At 38.0% G+C, this 22,771-nt stretch overlaps 1 protein-coding gene across 7 annotated transcripts in view; it reads right to left on the minus strand.

Annotated features, from left to right (window-relative positions):
- Window positions 1-625: 625 nt before the first annotated feature.
- The window catches only part of BICD1 (BICD cargo adaptor 1), a 182,211-nt gene continuing 160,065 nt past the window's right edge, over window positions 626-22,771 (minus strand). For 2 of the 7 annotated variants that reach the window (XM_065857261.2, XM_065857254.2), the window contains exons 9-10: window positions 11,779-11,854; window positions 6,255-6,485 (exon numbers count right to left, since the gene is read on the minus strand). In XM_065857261.2, coding sequence (XP_065713333.2) covers window positions 6,398-6,485; window positions 11,779-11,854 — 164 coding nt within the window. In that variant the 3' untranslated portion in view covers window positions 6,255-6,397. Of the gene's footprint in view, window positions 6,486-11,778; window positions 11,865-22,771 lie in introns of all 7 variants that reach the window. The other 5 variants (XM_071817201.1, XM_065857271.2, XM_065857268.2 and 2 more) reach the window with 4 other exon arrangements.

Below are 22,771 nucleotides of genomic sequence, written 5' to 3' on the forward strand. Positions count from 1 at the left end.
CCTCCAGGCTCTTCCCTTTTCCTGGCCCATTTCTATAAGCTGGACATTTGCTATCCCCCAGCGATCCTGCCAGCCGTGAGGGGCCATGTTCCCGGACCACCATGGGACTGGCTACTGAGGGAGGATTTTGACCCCCGGGCTGTCAGAACAAGGCTCTTGCACAAGGGATGAAAGACGTTTCTTACTTAAAAAAGCCGGTACGGTGCGCTGTACTGTGCACGGCACTCCCGAGCCGATCTTATGCCAACTTCAGCTCTTCCTTTGCTTCCACATCCCCTGAGGGTGGAGATTTGCATCTCACAAAGCACTATTGTACTGAGACTTTGTGCAGATGTTGCAGCATTTCAGAGATTACTCAAATCTGTTGGAAACAGTATATAGGGAATCGGTCTGTATTTTAGTGTCTGCCTCAATGTCAGAAAACAGAGGAAGCATCTTTGCTTTAATTCTGATTCCCTTTTCCTTTAACGTTGCTTTATTTCTCTTCTCAATTTCCTGTCCTTTAATTCTGATAACTTTTCAACTTCCAGTTACGGATCTTTAGGAACTAAATAAATGCAAAAGTATAAGCCAAGCCAACACACTTCAAACTGACATAAATAGAAGTAGACAAGACAGCATTGAATTAAATGAACAAAAATGGCCAGTTTATTCACTGGAACAGTTATGTATTACACTGTAATTTTAATTGGAACGTAAAGATGTAAGAATCAGTATATTGGCTTCTTTTAATTATTTTCTTCAGCACTAGAGTGTTTTTCCCAACCATTTGACTGCATGATCATATTAGACATGTACAAGCACAGACTTTATGAATCCCTCACGAGGCATTAATCTAGGATTGTCTACAAGGACGAGTTAACATGGGAATTACTTCAATTTTAAAAACAAATGATGCATTTTTGGAAACGAGTTATTTAACTTCTTTGCTTTTAGCATAAAGTAGCAACAAGAAGAGTTTCCAATATTCAGTCCTTAGCAAATGAACATAGATACTTTTATATTCTTCACCATCTAGAAACACTCCATCATTTAACCCCAAGAAGGCAGGACAACATAATGTCAATTCAACATAGGAGTAGCTGAGATATTACAGCAGTACACATACAGTATACAAATTTGTGTTTGTCACAAACTCCACCAATGTTAAAACTCTTTTGAAAGGAACACAGCAATCTGTATGGTTCGTCAGATACAGAACATCATGCAAATGGAAACATTCAATAGATTACAAAAGTCACAAAACAGCAGTTTTCTTTTTTCTTTCTTTTTAAATTGTTTACAAAGGATTGAGTTAATTAACCCTGTAACAGTCAAACCGCAGGGCTGAAAATCAATAGGGCAATAAGTAATAAAATGGACTTAAGTTATCCGCTGTCATAGCACACATAGCCATATCTGTGAATAGAAAAAGAAAAGCTAGATTACTGTTATTTCTTATTCGCAGCTGATAACAACTCAGCTAGCAAGCCAGACTACTTGAGACTTTTATCAATCGCTTGCATTTACTGATTTCCAAAATATTACTGAAATCCAATAACCATATAATCAATAAAAACTTTTAAACTCAGTTTACTAATGCTGAGAAAAAACATACACTCTTCTCCACTCTTTCTTTTACAGGAAATCATGATAATCAAAACAAATACAGAGCTTTGTAGAAAGACATTTTTGAAATACAAGGCCCTATCACCCAGAGTCTGCCCGCACATTAACTCCAGTCATGGAATATAGGATTTTTCATTTACCTTTTGCCAGTTTGTCACTTGGTTGCGATCAGATTTCATGAAGGGGATTTTCAAGAGCTCCACAGGAAACGGATTAAAATCCAATAAGGATTTAAGCTGTGCACCTCAGAATGAAAGACACAAACTCTCTGTGATAGTCCTCTTGCCTTTTAAGCAAGAGGAGTATGCAGATTGCACAAAAAATAAGAATTTTCTAGCTTAATTATGGATATGGAAAAGCTACCTGATGTTAAGAATCTCATGTACACATTTTAAATTGCATATTTAGATGCATTTGTGCCTGAAGGCAGAAGGCAATTACTTTTTTGTTTCTTTTGCACAGGATGCTTAATTGTACTAAAATAAAACCTCTAGTGGCTAAAAAAAGTCTGAATATTGTATATCCCTTCAGACTCACTGCACACACAGCAAGGGAGAACTGAAGAAAAGTGATGACTGGAATTTTTAAAGAGGTAACTGTAGCAATTATCACACTTCAAAGGTAAAACTTCTGTGCCTGTCGTTCTTAAACAAAGATTTCTGAAGTACAAAAGAAATACATTTATTGTAACCTCAGTGGATATGCATCTTCTGCCAAAGAAAGGAACAGACTTAAAAGGGCTGATAAAATCTATACATTATGATGATGATGATGATCAATTGAGCTATAGTGGAATTGGTAGCACAACTACAGACTTTGGCATCGCACGCTGAACGATAAGGTTGGTATCAAAATGAGGGCCTGGACTCATGAGTGTTGTTCCCAGGGTGATGAGGACTGGGTCATATTTTGTTAACGGTTTACTTAAGTATTTGCAACAAAATGATAATGAGCAGCCTTCATAGGTGAGGTCATATTTCATAAGTGAGGTTATATTTTGTAACAGAATCTCCTTTCTGTTCACACTTAATATGGAAAATGGCTTAAACAAGTTCACAATATTTTAAAATAAACTGAAAGTCATCTTGGCATTAAAAATTGCAGCATTACCTTAATTACAGTTTCATCCTATGAACCCTACTGTATAGCTATGGTTACATTAATTTAGTGAAAAATGTGGATGGGGAAAGCACAGAGGTGCCAACCTGTCAATCAGATCAATAGAAAGAATATCACTATTGCCTTCATCTAGGAGGCAAAAACTTCTATACGATTAGCATGAAAAATGGTAATATTTCTTCTTTCTGTAAAACCTCAATTTATCTCCTGACTGATAGAAAATATATTTTCGATACTATTATGTTTTACAATTTTTTTTTTTTTTTACTCTCCTTATATTTCATTTTTATGTTTGCTTTTATTTTTTTTTCCCCATGCATTTCCAATAAACTGAATTTCTAGGAGTGGATCATTTCACTGAACAAGGAATATTTTTTCAATCCATCAGAAAATAAAACCCAAACCAAAATGCCCCAGGACTGAATAGGCTATTCCAAATCCAAAGAAATCTCAAGGCCATCATAGAGAAAAAAAAGCTGCATTTCAGATACAAAAGTCAGAGCACGATTTGAATTGCTTCTTTACTGCGCAGGACACATTTCAGCGTTTCTGAGTATACTCAAGCCTTACAAACACACGTATCATTTTTTTCTTAATCTTTACAAATCAGATTAGATATCAACACATCATAAATTAATTATAAATGGGCAAAATATAATATTTTGCAACCCTTAAAAAACAGGCTTTTTTTTCTGGTCTGCATTTAAATATTTCCTACAAAATCTCTCACGCAGTTATATGTTATCGATCACTATGTAACAAAGAAGAGCTTATCACCTCAAGTTCAAGATACATATTTTATTTTGTACTGGTTAACTGACAAAAGTTGTCCCAGGGACCTACACAGTTTTATAACTTACAATGCAATAACTACAGCCATTTGTACATCTAAGTTGTTTATTTTCTAGTTCTCTTATATTTCCACCACTCAAGTTTAATTACATATTAAAAAATGTAAATTAAAAACTTAGAAATGAAGAATTTAAAGCTTAAGAGAATAAAAAAATGTAATAAACCCATTTACTTCTATAAAACAGGTTCACAATTTCCATACCATTGGATGCTGCTCCATAACTGTGGATCCACGTGGACACACCAGTACAATGTTGCGATTTCCCACAGTTGCTCTGCAAATCACAGCTGGAAACAAGTATGTTTCTAAACAACTGTTCTGATGTAACTTTTTTTTCCAATAAATTCGTATCTATATAGAAAGGAAATGTATTTCACTGATTTTTTTGTTTTTTAACTTAAATTCAGGGAAAATCTGTTTGATTTGGATATGAAAATAGGAAAAACTATTCCAAGTGCAGCTTGCAGTAACTGTATTCAAAATGCAATGCAATTTATTTTTCTTTTTAACAATATACAGTAGCTGTCTTTGTTGGACACAGACATGGCCACTGTACGATATTCATACACCAGTTTGACAAAGTCAGGAATTCTGAGATGCTTTTTGAAGGCAGCATTTGTCTCAGACAAAATGGTTTGGTTTGGTTGTTTTTTTTCAAATAAAAAAATCAAAATAGCAGCTAATCTCAGTGTCAGACAGTATGATAGAGCTGAACAAGTTTTTACTGGGCTTTTCTATGACACGACAACACATACGTTAAGTATGATACTGAATAGTAATGTAAAAGTTTACAAGAAGCATGCAAACTGCATGAAAACTGAACTCGAAACACTGCCAAGTGTTGTCTGTTTGATCTGATCAGAATTAGATGTCAGTTTGTTCCTATTTTTTTCCACCTCTGAATATTTTGTTACAATAGCTCAGCTGCTTTGCCAAGGTTACACGACACACACGGTTGATGACATAGAGTATTTCTATTTACAGCACCTTTGTTACTGGTACTATGGTAAGAATGATTTGTTAGGCACACTGAGTGGTCACCGATTCTTTCCTCTGCTGATGTTTCGTGTATCGTAATATTTGGTAAGCATTGTTACTAACAGCAGACTGACTTCGTTTTCTCAGATTCAGGCAGAATATGAAAGAATTATTCCAATCACACCTGCAGCAGCAAATTTTTTTCCCTAGCTGCTCTGCACCTTAGGCTGTACTGTGTTTCCCACTTGTAGGTCATACGTATGCTGCAGAGAAGGAATAAAGGCATGGAAATATCTAAGCCTTTCTTCTGTAACTAAATTAAGGCCACCTGACAAAGCAAGGAGTCTGCTAATTACCAACAAGTAGGCAGGTAGGCAGTACTGCAGCCTTGTTTTCTAGCTGATGACCAGATGGGAAGCCCAGAGATGCTGAACTGTGACCCCCTACTTAGCCACTTGCCTTGCTGTCAGGTACTGTGCAAAATAAATTCTGCTATCCTTGATTTTACTCTGAAATCCTCTACCTTAAGAAAAAATAAAACAAAAAACCCCAGACCTACTCAGCTTTTACAGGAAAGAATCTTTAACTAGGAACACTGTGCACTGTTGCGATAGAGTCTGCGTAGCGTAGATCACCTGAGTATTTGTCATAAACTGACATGAACTAAGGTTCTGTGTCTGTTGATATTTGGCAAGGAAAAAAATGCACTACAGTAAAGTCCTGCTAGATTTGATCCACACCATTAACCCTACCTGCATGAGTTCTGTCACCACAGAATGCTTCATACAAATTGCTTACTACTTCATTCGTACTAGCCTTTCATGGTAAGGCCACGAACCAGTATCCTGAATATGGGAGTGGGAGGAAAGAATGTTTTTAATTAGCACACAACATTTTACTTGTTTTAGATTTTTCTTTCTCAGATACTAAATAGAAAGTAACCCCAAAAAACAGCACCAATTCATCTACTTGTCTGAAATGCAAAAATGTAATTATGATGCAAGCAAACAAATGAAAACAAATCAATACATCATCCTTTCATCTCCTTCTTAGGCTTAATAATTATCTTTCAGTGAAGAGCTAGAACAAAACCAGAAGCTAGTGTAATAGGAATTAAAAGAAAAATAAGTGCATAAACAATATCAGTGCAGCAGCAAAATATACAGTCATTGTTAACATTCCAATTCAACCCATTTCCAACATTTTTGTGCAATAAAAATTGGCCATATGCTGGCCAATGCAACAAGCCTCTTTTAATATTAACACAGTCATTCTTCACTTAAGCTATTTCTGCTTGTTTTTTTTTTTAATTTTTAAATAAAATCAATTAAATACAACTCCCACAAAAAAAAAAAAAAAGACTATTTTATAAACACAAAATTCTGGTGCAAATAAAGTAAGTAATAAATATCACACCCTTAATAACAAAAGGAAATTTGAACTGGCTCCTATGGCTGAACTTAGAGGATTGTGAGGGTAGGATTTTTGTAACATACTTTTTTTTAAATATTGGCTTAAGTCTCTCATTATTTCAGAGGTAAAGCCAAGCAGCTGGGAGGAGCATTTTTGTCACGATGTTAAATTTCATTACACTTTAGTTGTGATAGCAAAGTTCGAATACAATCAGAGGAACCATAAAAAGTCTTCTTGACAGGTTGGGCTCTGTGCTTTGTATTCTTCTTCTCAACCTTCCCTCGGTCGCCAGAGCAGGGGATATGAATCCAGACTTGTCGATGCAGCAACAAGGCAGGATTGTCCACCCGCTTGCTGGGAACAACCCCAACCTTTGTTGCGTGAACTCCACTCTGTTTGCATTTTCTCTTACGTTGCATATGAAGATTAGGGGTAAGGAGGAGGCTTAGAGAGACAGTTGAGAGGGGCACACTGAGAGCTGGAATGTGGCTGCTCTTCTGGAAGAGCATTAGGACTGAAAATTAAAGAGACAAGAGAAAAAGCGCTTAAAATACATGGCAAACTTTTTAGATGCATGTAAAGAGTACAGGGCTGGAAACAAGCTTTAAAGGGGGATGAAACCTCATCTCTAAATCTGTATCTTCAGATAATATACATTAAAAAAATCCTCAGTGTGCACACATTCAGTGACACCTGGATGCATATATTAAGTGCCACAGATATTCTGTTTGCCAGTTCACGCACACGATTGCTGTTTGCATTGCTCTGATGAAAAATGCTGCATGGAGAAGTGAATGTTTGTGCGGAACGTGGGAACAAATCTGAAGGACAAAATACAGGTGCCATCTTTGCCATTTTTACAGATGCCAATCTGTGAGCATAAAAATTTTTCTATTTGCAACTGATTAATTGTTTGAAATGAAGGACAGTGCCAATCTGGAAATCAGGTTTCATCACTTCATGAAAACGTGATCTCTTACTGAATAGGACCTATTTACTAATACAGTCATACAAATACAGTGTAACTTTCCTCATCAGGCAACACAAGCATTACATTTTCTGTAATCAACAGTTCCAAAGGGTGGGAGTTATTTGTGGGTTGTTGTTTGTTGTGGTTTTTGTTTGTTTTTAATGTGCTCTTTGAGTCCTTTTCATTTCTGTCATATACTTTTGTCACTTGACTCTTTTTCTTGTACACTTTGTGTGGTAACAATTTAACCCCTAAGCCTGTAAATGTGCATTTATAGTGTACACTGTCATATAATGCAGAGAGGTCTGAACTACCTTTCAGCAAACCAGGGGGTGTTGGAGTAGCAGCCTAGCAGTGGCAGCAGAAAGAGAAGGGGCAGCTGATATAAACACACCCCACTTCTTAGTGCAGAGTCCCAAGATGCTCCTGCTGAAAAGCTTCAGATACTCAGGTTTGCTCATTTAAAGGCAGCTCAGCACCCTACACAAGGGGTGTCAAACTCATTTTCATCGGAGGCCACATCAGCCTCGTGGTTGCCTTCAGAGGGACAAATGTATGTATACAGTCCTAAAATTACATTCGGCTCTCTGAAGGCAACCGCGAGGCTGATGTGGCCCCCAGCGAAAATGAGTTTGTCAGCCCTGACATACGCTACTCTGCAGCAGGCAAGGCACAGGTTTAGCGAATTCCACATGATTCTTGAGCCTTGGCTTGTCCTGTTTTAAAAAGGTGAACCTCGGCTCATCTTGCCAATGTCAAGCTAAGTGACAGACATTAAACTGTCAAGGAAAGCAGGTGGTAAAACAAGATGCCAAAATATAATGCAAGTAAATGCAATTTATAAAAAACAAACAAACCAACAAACCAAAAAACCCTCAACAAACAAAAAAAACCCCACAAAACCAAAAACCCACAAACAAAAAACCCACCACCAAACCAAAAATACCACCACCAAACCAGTTCTTTGATGTGTCTGTAAAGAGTTTTTTTCCTAATCCTTCAAATATCCTGCAGTCTTGAAGTTTTTCCAAGCTCGTCAGTGTGATTTATGCCAAAGCACAAGCCTGTCTTCAAGAAAATTTGCCTTTTCCATTTTCCTTCTTTAGAAAATGTGTTGTTACATATTATCTCTGCAGCACAGACTATTGGAGTGTTGGCTGAAGGAATGCAATTAGTCTATTGCTGGAAATGAATCAATTTGAAATGCCAGAGGTATTTTAATATCTGTCACTGGAAATGCCAGCAGTACTGAAAATGTCTGTAGTTCCACATATAGCATTTACTTAGGGAAACAAAGAAATGACATTGTGGTTTGCTCAAATACAGAAACAAGTGTGTACCACCACCATTAAGAAAGTAGATGGCAACGTCCATGTTTTCCAATCAGAGAAGCCTAGGAGACTATGACCATAAACCCATAGGTATTATAGTTTAGCAGGAGCTACAGTCCTTGCACCTCTGGGCTTCTTTGAAGATCATAGACTTGCATTTCTTAAGTTAGATTCTATTTCACATTAATGCTCCTGAAGATGAGTCTCCTGATTGCAAAATGGCTGGTGAGAGCAGGTTACAGAAGCTCGGGACCTCACAAGCTTTGTCTTGTCCTCAGCTGTCTGAGTAGGTCAGTCCCAAAGTGTTTAGTGTTATGGACTACGACTTCTCTATTTACATATAGTCCACCTCTAAGCATCTAGGCTTAAATATAGAATCTAAAATAATTTCTTGAAGCTTAGTAACTGGACTTGTTCAATCAAGTACTCTGAGAAGACACCAAAACTGTCTTCTCTAAGTAATTCTTTCCATGGTTGTAACTGTCTTTTTCTTCTGCCATATTCTGCCATATGCAGATAGGCCATCTAAAAAGGGATCTGAGTGAGTTCTTTGCCTGCTCCACTCAAAAGAGTCTGTGTCACGAGTGACTGCATATGGACCCAAAAGGTCTGCATTTGCTCTCAAACTTAGCCACTCATAAAGAGTCAGCTCCTGGCTTCAGCACCTCCTAAGTTTTCAAGATAGGCTTAGGAGAAGCACTAGTCTTGGGTCCTTCAGAAAAATAAAAGTGAATTAGAACTTTAACATCACATTTGGGGAAGACAGAGAGGTGGTCATGTTACCCTATGAAGGCTGCCTTACTCTCCTCCCTTGCTGCCCCATTTCTTTGTAAAAATAACTTCTGCAATTGCCAGAAAGGAACAGAAACTACACAGACATTTTCCTTGTTCATTAGCAGAGATATGTGTGTCTTTTGGGGCTTCCTTCCCAGCTTTAAAAATAAGCAACGCAAGATGTCCGCGCTCTGAGGGAGAGGACTGGTGAGGAAATGGCCACAGTTAAGACTAGTTATGTACAGCAATGGCCTGAAAGAGGACCTCGTTGAGACACAAAATATTCTCCTCTACACAAATATGCAAAACCATAATAATGCTTTGGCATGACCTTCAGTACAAAGTCAGCCCTGACTGCATATATTGTAATACAAACTATCCCAGACTATTCTCAGATTAGGAAGCACTGTGCTTAGAATGACATTTGTTTTCTCTTCATGATAATTCTGCGTTCCTTCTCACTTTGACATATAAGCACTTTTCCATGCACAGAAGAAATATAAAACTTTGTCTTGCCATTCCCCTTTTGATCAATAATAAGTATTAGGAAGAGAAAAAAGTTACAAGATTATCAGACACCTTTGTGGCAATGTATATATACCCATCACTTGCAGTCCCAATAGAGTTAAAGCTTATCCTCAAACTCTACTGCTATACCATTCTCTCTTCAGAAACACAATACATCCAGTCGATTAATGCAGATTATTGTAGCAGTATGTAAACAAAAACGACATGAGAATCACCAAGTGACACACAGCAGGTGGTGCGCCTTGTGTGCCAGTTTAGGTGATCATGGCAGCAGGTCCTGGGGCTGAGCTATTGGGTGCACTGACAATCGCGGGCAGTAGAGGATGGCAGGTGAGATTAATAACATAAAGCAATAAAGAGTCATGGAAGCACCTAAAGCTGTTGACTATTAACTGAGAATAAGGAAGAACATTGTTGCGTTCCCCCCATGGGATATGTGCAGCTTTGAAAACATTTGGGTTTAATAGACATTTTTGTAAATTCTCTTTAAGGGCTGGTATCATCTGAGGATTTATTCATTCAGTTGATGAATGAAGCCTGTGTAATTTTTTGTGTTAGTATTATTGTCTGGTTTGAAGCAGCTCTATTTTTTCCCCCCAGCACTCAAAATGCTAATAATGTATTTCTAAAATCAATTAGAAAATAGCATGCAAAGCCCTTTGGTGTTATTAAGTACTCTGTCTTAAAGATGCCATTCGCATGCAATATTGTCTGGCATTGATTGTAACTGTAACAAATCAGCAACAGAAAATACAAACAGAATATTGATGTTTTCAGAATGCAACCATTTTGCTTTTAGTAATACGTTACCTTCTTTTTAATTTCTTTCCTAGTTTACAGAAAATAAAAGCACTATTTCTTATTAAAATTAATTTCATTTGAAGTAGCGGGGGGGTGCTTGTGGGGTTTTTCTGGTTTGTTGTTGCGGGGTGGGGGGTGTTGTTTGGTTGGTTTGGGGTTTATTTGTTAATAAATAATTTGGGTCTAGAGTTTGGCCTCTGATAATGAAAATGAGGTCTTCACTGCATTCAACAGAAACCTGAACATGATCCAAAACCAGACCCACTCTTTTTAAGATACAGATTTAGGCAAAAAGACAGACAAATGTATAGCTAAATAAATTGACTAAATGTGTCCTGGAGATTCATTTGGCTTGAATCTGTTCATTGCTTATCCAGTGATGTTCACTAAAATCTATGCACTGGAATCACAATTACTAGAGAAAAGCAAGAGTGACACAAGTCCCACTTAAAACTCAGTATAGCTAATGGATGAGGGGAAAAAAAAAAAACAGGCTTTGGTTTTGTGATGGAAAATTACATAGGGTTAAAATAAGACTTGTTGGCATTAAACTTCCATGTAACCAAAGCACTTTATAATAGCCTCAAACTCTTGTAGCATCTAAAATATAGCAGAAACCTCTTGACAGGGATTTTAAGGATTTTAAATTGAACTAGTAGCTTTTTTTCAGTGTGCTGTAAAACTCCAAACTGCAAATCAGTAAATGGTATGTATCAGTTATAACGAGCTTTCATTAACTTCTCAGTAAAATTTTCATAATACCCGTATAAAGTAAGAAGTTAGTAATACTTCCAGTTTGTAGGCAATAAAAGGGGCACAAATGAAGTGGTTTCTCCAAGGCCACTGAGACACATCCTATGTGGCTCACAGAATTACTGTTGAGCGGTGCTTGAGGTATGGTGTTTGCACCACCTACAAGCAAGGACACCAGGAGTTTACTTTTAACAAAAAGATTAAGAATTGACTGCGGTGGGTCCAGGTTTCCAGGTCAGGGAGAGCTTTCTGAAAAGTGTCTGCTAAAATCTCACAAATGACTTTAAAATACCACCTTACTAAAAGAGGAACCTATACATATCCCTAAAATTGAAAGTCTCTCATTTACGTAAATTTATCTAGCAACAAAATAAAATGATTACTATTTTGGCATAATTGAGAAACTGTCCAAATGAAGACTGCAGGATCCAACTTTGCATTCTTTTCCATATTTTTATGTAGACATAAGTGCCTGAATGCTGTGATTCATGCTCGTACTGTCACTGCAGAAATTATCACTGTTCCTCAAGTTGTTATAAGTTTGCTGTTAGTGAAGAAGGGTAGTGAAGAGCTTTTGTATAAGGAAGAAGAGAGGAATTGCAGAGACACATGCAGCTGTGTACAAAGAGAAAAGAGTTAGTGAAGTTTACCTGACAGTCTGGCAATCTGGCCCCCTGGCTAGTTGTGAGCCGTGTGGCGGTACGGAGGCAGCAGGCTGCTGACAATCTACAAGAAACTGATAAATTAGACATATATACAGAGAGATTACAGAGCAAGGGGTTAGTAACAATAGTACACAGGCTATGCATCTAATGGAGAGATTTAGTGAGGAATGTGTTCTCGGTTCCTTATCCAACAGAAACACCTTTTTTTTTTTTTTTTTCCTGACAGTAATAACATTAGTTGCTGCCTTTTTTATTTTCATAAGAAACAGTGAAGACAGTTCTGTTTGCCTTTCCTTGGCATTGGTGAAATTTTGTTTAAACAGGCAGCAATAATGGGCTGTATTCAGGATCTGGGTTTAAACCTCGTACTCATCATTCTTCTGCTGGTGATGAAGTTGTTTTGCTTACATCTAATATAAAAAGTGTCAATAAAGCTACTCAAAATTTCTCCAGAGAACTTACATCCAGATAACAACACTTAGAGATGGCATTTCATTATGTTTTCTGTGAAAAAGCTTGCAAGAAAGTCTGCACAACTTGTAAATAGTGCTTGCGAGATTATTTTTTGTAGGAAAAAGGGAGAAATTGATACAGTTGGTTTTCGCTGTTTTGCCTAGATTACTTTATCAATTCTCTGCCAAAGCAGTTTCCACTTTAGTCACTTGCAAAGCTGCATTCTAGTTCTCAATTTATTAAATAACTGAAAAGCCAAATAATCCTTTATTGCTACATTTTTACTGTGACATTTGGAATACAAAACCAGCTTTAAACTCAGTAATCTTGTGGGACTTAAAAAAATAGTTTAACAAGACAACCCTGCTTTCTAGCTCACTAGTTTTTACCAGGATTTCCAGATCTCAAGAATTGCTAATTGTCCCTGCAGCGGTCTGGCCTTTCATTCCACAGCCTATGTGATTCAGATTGTCAGACGCAAGAGCCAGCAGAGTCCTTTTAGACATTAAAATCTATGGGTGAAATTGTGACGATCCAGAAAACTACTGGAGATAACTATCTCCAGCAGAATTTGCAGCTCTATCCTCCTCTCTGACTGCTTCAACCTGATTCTCAACCTGACCCTTCAGTGGAATGGAGTTACTTTCCCTTGAACCTTAAGAACGAGACAACTAGACTTCGTGTACTTGGAAATAATGTGATTTTGTTGTTTTGTTTTTCAATTGGTTGCTACTTAAAGCTCAACAACAGTAATAATTTCTCTTTAAAATATGGATGTTTCCCAAAACCCACTTCTATTCTTTGTCTCAGTCAAGTGGAGGAATGTGTAAGTAATTTGCTGTCAAGAGTCCTGAGATGACATCAAGTACAATGCAGAGCAACACACCTTCCTAGCAACACTGAGCATCATATCCAGTATCATAACATTTCCATTTCATACAAGCCCAAAGTGCTTCTCCCTACTTCCTATGAAGATCTGTGCTGACCTCCAGTGGGTGAAAGCAAGTGTACCCAAAACACTAGTTCCTTGCTGCTTCAGCCACAAGGCAAGGGGTTTGGAGCTGTTTTCAAGTACATAGGTGTTTATATCAGAAAAAAATAGATGCACAGGTAAGTGCTGACACCATGGTGTCAGGAAGCAGAAATTAAATGTGAAAGATACTGTGTCATTCTCTCATTAGCCAGGATGGTCACTAAAGTCCTCAGTATGTCTTTTAGTAGAGGAGTGCAAGAGTTTGCAGTGTGTTTGAACCACGAATAGAAGAGTCTGTCATTTCACTACAAAGCTGTTAAAAGGAAAGGGCCCTTAGGGGACAGTCAGATCAAGTTAACTGTAGATGGGAAATGATTATTGAAAAAAAAGTCTTACTCTAAACAAACTACTTTGCAGGAGTTCAAAGCAAAGTCATCCCTGACAACAGCTTATAGAAGGTAGTCAGTGGGAAACGAAATACGGTACAGAATGCTGTGTGATGAAAAGGTGTAGAAGATTACATAAATATAGACGAAATTGCTCTGACAGGCTTTTCCAGAACAACGCAAATCCCCGATTTATGATCCTATTCTAATATCTCAAACATCCTGCAAATATTTTATGATGCCTCTTCATCTGCTAGATTTGGCAGAATGCATGAACAAAGAGCCAGATTCTGCAAACATTATGCAACTTGGAAAATATCTCTTCTATGTGACCAAACTCCCTCAACTTCACATAAAACAACAGTTCTACCTGGCATCAGCAATGCTCACACAATCTGGGACACACTCACATCAGTATGATATCTGGTGATCCACACAACTTTAAATGGCTGAATCCTCCTCCTACATCCTCCAGGAGTGAAGTTTTTGAGGATTATGCTAGGAAAGAGCTAAGCAGAATGCATATGGCTTACATATACACATTTCAAATTCAAAAGAGCTCTTATCTACATATGTCCAAGTAGCTGTGCCAGAGATAACTTTATTCCTTATATATTCAGTTCTTTTAAGTATTCTGGAGCATTTATAACCCTATTCTTTAATGCCATAACAGTCATAAACACAATGTAACAAGAAGTCATTTTAAAGGTGAAAATTAGAAGCCAGCATTCAGTCCTTCCCTTCCACTAAAGAACTCCCGTCTGTATCAAATAAATGTTTGTTTCTTTCTGAAATATTCTGTTGAAGGTTACAAGTTTCAAAAATGCCTTTACTGATTCTGTGGTCAATGTCACATACCTTAAAGACAAGGAAAGACAGACACACTCTCTTTTACCAAAAAATAAAAACAAATACAAAAAAAATTAAAAATTACATTGGAAGAGGCCTGTTCCCAGTACTTTTCAAATCTCAGGGACTGTCAGTCGAGCTACAGAATTAAACTTTGCTGTTTGTGTAGAAGACACTTAAGAAACAGACACAGACAATACTTTTCTGGTGTGTCTTCAGAGAACTCTACCAACAAAATTTTTAATAAAGTTATTAAATACAGACTATCTTATTTGTCCATCACCTCCATTTGCTGTGAGGAAATAAACTACTGTGGGCAGAGGATGGGCTGGTCAATCTCTTAAGAGCCCTTTTACATTGCTATGAACCTATAACAAACGAATGAAGTTCAGTGACCATTTCAACCACAAAAGGCAAAGAGAAGCTATTGCACAGAAAAATTCACACATTGCTTTTCACTGAATTCAGCAGGACTTGAGTCTGTACAGAGTCCTGTGGCAGTAACAGGCAACAAACACCACTGTATCTGTTGGAGCTTTAAGGCTTAACTCATGCTGTACATTAGGCCTGTTCTGGTTCTCCAGTTCTTAACATTTTTGCCATTTGCTGGCAAGGGTGGTGTAAAGGGCTCGGAGATTTCCTCTCTCACAGATTAGCCAGTGCTGATTTTCCTTTGGAATCTAATACCTAGTCCTAATTGGGCTAATCAGCTCCTGTTGTAAGAGTATTAAAAATACCAAGCTTGGGGAAGCTACATCTGCTCGTATGAGGACTGACTGTGCTGCTATAAGTTGTCTGCCAAGAGCAAATCTCACAAACAAAAAAAGTTTTTCCTATACTTCCTTTCAGCTCAGTCACAAAAACAACGCATTTCCCTCATGTCACAAGGTGTGCTCTGCCCTCCAGTCTGTGAACTGGGTGACTCCAATCAACACATGCCTGCTTAGCTGGGCTATCAGTGTCCAAGAGACGGGCATCACCTTCTGTTGACATCAGCAATGTCCCCAGTGAAAATCCTACAGGCAAGCATTTTCAGTCACACCTGCTCAGGACCCAGCACCCTGCAGTGGAACATTTCAGCACATTTTGACACTCAGTATGCTACTAATCACTAAACGGTGCTGTCGTAGACCGCACCCAGAATCCCAAGATAAGCACTAGGGATGCTGTGAATAAGTAACTGATATATAACATACTGTTAACTACGTCTAGTTCAGTTAATCAATGAAGAGGTTGTGTTTTTTTTCTCATTTATCTGAAAGGGTGAAATTGAGAGTCAAAGAACAAACCAATCAAATCTTTTTTACAGGTATTCTTACACATTTGGTATTTCTGATATAAAAAACATTGGGAAAAATCTGTTCTTGGTAAAGAAGAGTTTTCAAGAAATGCTTATGACAAAATGTGAAACTGATGCTTTTCCATTATTTTAAAACAATCTCTCCTTAGCATCCCATTGATCACTCCAAGCCAAAAGAAAGTCCTTCTTTCCTAGCTAAAAGTTTTTGAGCTATCTCACTTTGTGTCATGCTACCCAATGTCAATTGAACTTGCTCCATAAAGTTTGAGGAATTTGATAACATGTCTATGAAGGTGTTATTGACAATTTATTTGAAAAGAGAAGCTGTCTCCATTTGTATGGTAATGAATTGGTTTCTTCCCCGAGTTGTCAATTTAATGGGAAAGAATGAATGGTTAATAGCATGAGTCAAAAGTATTGGGCAAAGAACAAATCAGTAGTCTTCTGGTTGTGCAGAGGCAGAAACACATGCATCACACAGCAAGTTCTGCAAAGACAATAAATCAATCCTCTCTACTCAAAGGTGGGTACCAAGAAAAATCTCCAAACCCAAAAGACAAATGTGAGATGTCAAGAAGAACCGGGCAAAGGGCACTAAAACACTCACCCACATTGCTGAGTTGAGATTTGTAGAGATGCTTTCAAACTGTAATCTGGCAGGATGAGAAAAGTCCCAGAACTGTTTATGTCCAGGGCTGATGAGGACATGAATTTGTACCATTATGTGACTAGCTGGTTTCACTTAAAAATTTATCTCTGTTTTTCTAATGGATGCCAAGAAAACTTTGACCTTCCTTAAGTGGTAATGGTTATCGCAAAGAGCAGCTGGTGAGAGAACAGCTGTGGCTTACCTTAGAAAAAGTGCACAAACAATATTACAGGTCAAAGATTAGAAGAGTCTCTCCCTTCTCCTGCTTCCAGGGTTAGTTTAGGTCTGGAAATAACACAGTTACCTCTGCCCTATGCACAGCCTCAGTTGGTCAGCCTGCCAGCTGCAAACTGGGTGCAGCTATGTGTTTTGGCAGGCCAGCCCTGGAAGGAGAAGACTATGGCAGAACAACCACATGGCTTCAACATGGAGGTTGGTCGGCCTTATTAACCCCAGCTCTCTCAGAGCGACATTAACTTGGGTTTGTCCTGGCCTGGGAGACAAACAAGCAGTGCAGGAGGACTAAGCCACGGTACAGGGTCACTGTGCAGCTTGGGGACAGCCAGGCCCATTCTGGCACAGCTGGCACACAGGCAGCCAAATAAACTCCACCAGGTGCAAGTTAGCTCCTGCACAGACATTTGCCAGTACCTAGACTCCCTAAGTTTTACCTTTGTTCCCCTTAAACTGAATAATGAATGATTTATTCGAGATCAACACATTTATCAACCAAGTATCAGTTTTGGCTTCACAGAAATCTGATTTACTATGAAATTTTTGTGTCAAGTCATGCAAATACCCAGGTAACTCACATCTTAAGCTTGCTATTCAGAGAAATCTGGTGTCTTAGATTGTTGTTGGAGATGTTTCAACAACAATGAAATATTCTGCTACTTATTTCTTAGTCTTCTCAAAAATTATTTGAAGAACAAAGGTTAAGAGACTTGAGCATGCTGCAGAACTCCTGTTCACACACAGAGCTGAACGCACCAGCACTATCTACATATTGCACAAACATGCAATAAGACAGCAGTAGGATGGATCTAAAATCTGCATCTCCAGTGGCCTGGGAATGTCCCACTATTTCTACACTCCCAAGTTTCTGACACAGGCCTCCTTCTGCTCCTCATCCTCTCAGATCTTTACTTTCAGGACAAGGTCAGATGAAGTAAACATAACAGAGAGACTTCTGCTAAATGCTTCTCAGGAGTAAGAGCAGGAGATTGAGGTTATTGGAACAGGTAGGGGATTTAATCACTATTTTCTTATAGCATTTAGAGAAATGCTATTTCTACTGGCAATTCCCACAGACCAACTCATGGAGCATCTCTAACAACTTCATGCACTACCTGACACATAACACAGACAGACATGGTTTAGTAGGTCACTGATTCAGTGATTTTTGAGAACATGTCAGGTTTCTTGGCTGTGTTCTAGTGAGGTCTTTCATCTATACAACAGCTATGCTATATGGAGTGGGTTTTCCCCTTATTTCCTTATTTTGCATGATTTGATTTCTACTTTCTTTTTACACTTGAATTACCCCCAACCTAAAGAGCTGTTCCCCCATCAGTCCATGTGCTTCAGTGGTACTGGAAGTTCAAAGTATTGTGATAAAGCTGTATCTCAGTGTTGCCCTTCACTGTAGCTCATCCTAAGAACAATTTTTAAAAATATAAATAATACCTACGCAAGGTACCTTCGCAAAATCAGTGAAATCCATTTCTTTCCAATTGCAGACTAAGAACATTAAGAGGCTTCTTGTCAGCTCTGTAGGCTTTTTCACACTTTCCATATCATAACGTGTTTGTTATTTCTCAAATGGTTTCTGTGAATGCTTTACATAATTCCTCATTAAATCTACTGAGAAGCTAAATAATGGGTTAGTAAAATAGCAGAAATGGAAATGGTTGAAACTGAAAATATATATTCGGTTCCTTTCTTTTATATACAATTCATAAAAAGCACATTTAGAAAGGTCTGATGATTCATGAAATAACCACTAAAAGACATACACATTTTAAACATTTCAAAAGGGGAAAAGAAAGGCCTTAAAAATACAGAAATCATCACACTTCTGTCTTGTTGGTTACCCATCATTTGTGGAAACATGTCTAGGATATATTTCAGATGGCTAAACCAAAAATATTTGTACTATTTTATGGGTAAAGAAGGGCCTGATCCAAAACTTGGAAGTCAGTGGGAATGGTAACTTTAGAAACAACATAAGGCAAAACTATAAGCTTTCATAGCCCTAAAAGATTCAGGCAGGAAGATACTTACAATGAGGTCTACTAGTCTTGATTAAAGAATTGCTGGTGAACTTACTCCATACATCATGACATCCCAAGGATCTGCTCTCTTAGAGAGCTAAAATATCAGCATGTCTAATCTAAACAGAAACTCTCTTCAGCTTTGCCCATTTTATCAGAGGCACAATACTGAGTATTTCTGTATATTTGATGTTAAAAATCAGTAAGTCATGAAACCACATTAAAACTTGTCATAAAAGAATATAAGGACAGATGTTTCTTGTTACCAACATTGTCAAGATGTTTCAATAGCTGTCTTAGTTAATTGACAAGACTGGATTCCAAAGCCCAAAATTTTCTTAGAAAGCAACACATATCTGGTCACATCTGGACACATACAATGTGTCAACTACATAGTTATTTAATTAGAAACAACCAGAAGTCTAGGATTTTACTGGAAAACTTCAACAAATGATGCTAATATAAACGAGCAATGACACCATAACTTAGATACAGAGTGAAAAATGTCATAACCTTTTAATGAAAATATACAGCAGTAAGGCATGGATTTCACTGCATTTTTAAAAATGTTTTAACAAACAGATTTTGGCTCTTATCAAAAATAGGTTGTATTTCAGAACTGCATTCTTTACATAGTAAAAAATACAAACAGAAATTAAATGAAACTTGTAGAACTGCAGTGAATTCATGCCATGATAGCTGAATTATATTGAAGTAGCTAAATTATATTGATCAGCATGAAATGTATGGTATTGGTCTCATCAGTGATAACTGGAAAGCTAAATGCAAGAGAGGAAAAGCATAGAGCAAATAGGTCCTATTCACAGTGGCACCAAGAGGTAAAAGTACATTTAGCCAGCTGACTTCTTCATCAGTTACAGCCAACTAACATCCTTGGCAAGGATATTGTGCTTCAAATTCAAAACAGCCTCCACAAGGAAAATGTACCACGCTTGAAATGGCATAAATATGTGATGCTCATTAAACTTACTTAAATGAGCATATCAGATGCAGGACACAGCCCCAAGAGCAGGAAGATATATACATGTATCTGTATATATGCACTAATACTGCTCATTAAACAATGATCATATATATACACAAATATGGCATGTTTACAAAACCCACAGAAAAAAATAACAATGCAGAACAAAAAGTGAACACAGATAATAAGTCAATAATGACTGAATTATCTTTTTTGTGAAGAGCATCATGTTCAGTTAAAAATACCCTACCATTAACTTTTAAAAAATCCTGCTAAAAAGCACATAAAATCAATTTTTCATGGAGAGCAGAAACAGATTAGACCGATACTGCACAAGTCTTGCAATAGCCAGTAGTGTGCCTGATTCCACAAGTTCAGAGACATCTTACAGGTGCAGAATCTCCATCAACACAAGTACATTCTTGGTGGATAAAAATACAATATATTCATTCCCAAGGACTCAGAAGAATCATCCACAGATCTCTCATTTGGAAAATGGTAATTTCCAGTCGGACTGTAAACTTGAGTTGTCAGAATAAAATCGTGGGGGTATTTTTTTGGAATATAATTGTTCTGAAGAACTTTCATGCTCCAGTTGTTTTGCGTTGCTTGGATGAATCAAATCAAACTTACCTGACTGAACAATCAGAGCAGACTAGCCTGACTACTTAAATATTATATGGTTGTATATCTTATTTAGTAGTGGTGGCTCAGTTAACTGCCTACCCTGATTTTCAAGAGTAAACTCTCACTTAATGTATAGATGAATCTGTACTGGTAATGAAGTAGAATTCAGAATAAAATTCTTTAATGCAAATTCAGTGCAGAAAGAGGTATCTAGATACTAGTAAAGCTGATTTTCCTTTTCATTAATCTATAAAGTTCCTTCACAAAGGAGAAGTAAGTAATATTTAAAATTGTTCACTGGATGACCTGAGCAATCATGAAGATCTACAGATCACCCTTCTAGCAAAATTCAGGTCTGAGCTAATCATGTTCCTCAAAGTACTTCTTTCACAATAATTTTTAAAAGCAGCTGTGCTTTCCTCTATGTTCAGACTTCTAACAGTCCTGCTGTTTCAAAATGGAGAAGTGCATAAAAAAGCAAGTTTGAGTTACTGAAGCAATGTCTATAGCAGCAAGGTTTAGAAATCCACAAGGAGCTCTCTGACACTGGTATTTAAGCTCAAAAGAAAGCTGGAACTATTTTTTACAAAGTATTCGTAAATACCCAAAAAATGTGCATAGCTCAAGACCTTGAACTTAAACTCTTTTCACCACACAATTAAAGAAGACCCAAACCTGCTATTAAATTTTTTCCCCCTACTTTTTCAATGCTGTAAGGTGCACAGGCTCACCTCTGCAGAAAACCTCTGCTGTGGAGTCTTGTGTCAGTCTGAGCCTTGCTTGGTCATTTTTCTAACCACTTCATCAAAAAGGGGAGCGTAAAGACAGCTTCATTTCCTACCAAGGGCTTCCACCCATAACATTCCTTTTGAAGATGCTTTCCATAACTTCGCACTGCCAAAACAATGTGAAGAAGCAAGAAGCAGTAGCCGAAGCCAAGAATCTTACCCCAGATGATAAATTCCACTTGAACATTATTTTAAGAAAAATGTGTAAGAAGGAAATAGTTCACAATTTAAAAGAAAAACAAACAAAACAAAACTGATTGCATTTCATTTAGGCTTCATTGTTCCTCCACTCCTGAGGCCACAACCTCAAGCCAAGCTATACTCTGCTCCATAGTGTCTGAGTTTGGTTGCTGCTCTTTTGCATCCTCTCTGATGAAGAAGCAGATGTGGGTTACTACATTTCTTGCTGGCTTTCTTGACTGTAGATGTCATCTAAGAAAGGAAATTCTTTCTGATACAAGGCTTTTAAACATACCCTATAAAAGCAGCAGAATAACACCCTAGGCTCTACAAAGGGATCTGAGCCAGCTGGATCATTGGGCTGAGGCCAATTGTATGAGGTTCAACAAGGCCAAGTGCCGGGTTCTGCACTTGGGTCACAAGAACCCCAGCAGTGCTACAGGCTCAAGGAAGAGTGGCTGGAAAGCTGCCTGGCAGAAAAGGACCTGGGGGTGTTGGTCAACAGCTGGTTGAATATGAGCCAGCAGTGTGCCCAGGTGGCCAAAAAGGCCAATAGCATCCTGTTGTGCATCAAGAACAGTGTGGCCAGTAGGACTAGGGAAGTGATTGTCCCCCTGTACTCAGGGCTGGTGAGGCCCCACCTTGAATCCTGTGTTCAGTTTCGGGCGCCTCACCAAAGAAAAGACATTGAGGTGCTGGAGAGAGTTCAGAGAAGGGCGATGAGGCTGGTGAGGGGCCTGGAGCACAAGTCTGCTGAGCAGCAGCTGAGGGAACTGGGGCTGTTTAGCCTGGAGAAAAGGAGGCTGAGGGGAGACATTATTGCGGTCTACAACTACCTGAAAGGAGGTTGTAGCATGGAGGGTGTTGGTCTCTTCTCCCAAACAGCAAGTGATAGGACAAGAGGAAATGGCCTCAAGTTTTGCCAGAAGAGATTTAGATTAGATATTAGGAAAAATTTCTTCACCAAAAGGGTTGTCAGGCATTGGAACAGGCTGCCCCAGGGAAGTGGTGGAGTCACCATCTCTGAAGATGTTTAAAAGATGCATAGATAAGCTTCTTAGGGACACGGTTTAGTGGTGGACTTGACAGTGTTAGGTTAATGGTTGGACTCGATGATCTTAAGTGTCTCTTACAACTAATACGATTCTATGATTCTATCCTTCACTGTTCCTTACTTTCAGGAAACAGATTAGACAGATGGCCAAAAAAAACCCCAAACCTACTTGGTGTATTATTCCTTTAATCTGTTAACAACAATAAGAAATCTTCTAGAAACTGGTAAGAACAATGCTGAAAAATTCCCTATCTAATCCTTAACCTGATTCTAACATGGGCCCTGCTAATACTGTAATCTGAGTGCTCAGAAATATCTCTGTTTTGAACTTGTCATTGTCACAGGTTGAGATCAAGGTCATGTGATGGCATAAAATTTTGACAAATGCATTCAGAAAGCTGAGACTGTTGTAGATTCATAGGGAAAATAGATGAGCAATACTGTCTCAAGACCCTTCCACT

This window comes from Patagioenas fasciata, chromosome 1 (genome assembly GCF_037038585.1).
Source record: "Patagioenas fasciata isolate bPatFas1 chromosome 1, bPatFas1.hap1, whole genome shotgun sequence".
NCBI lineage: Eukaryota > Metazoa > Chordata > Aves > Columbiformes > Columbidae > Patagioenas > Patagioenas fasciata.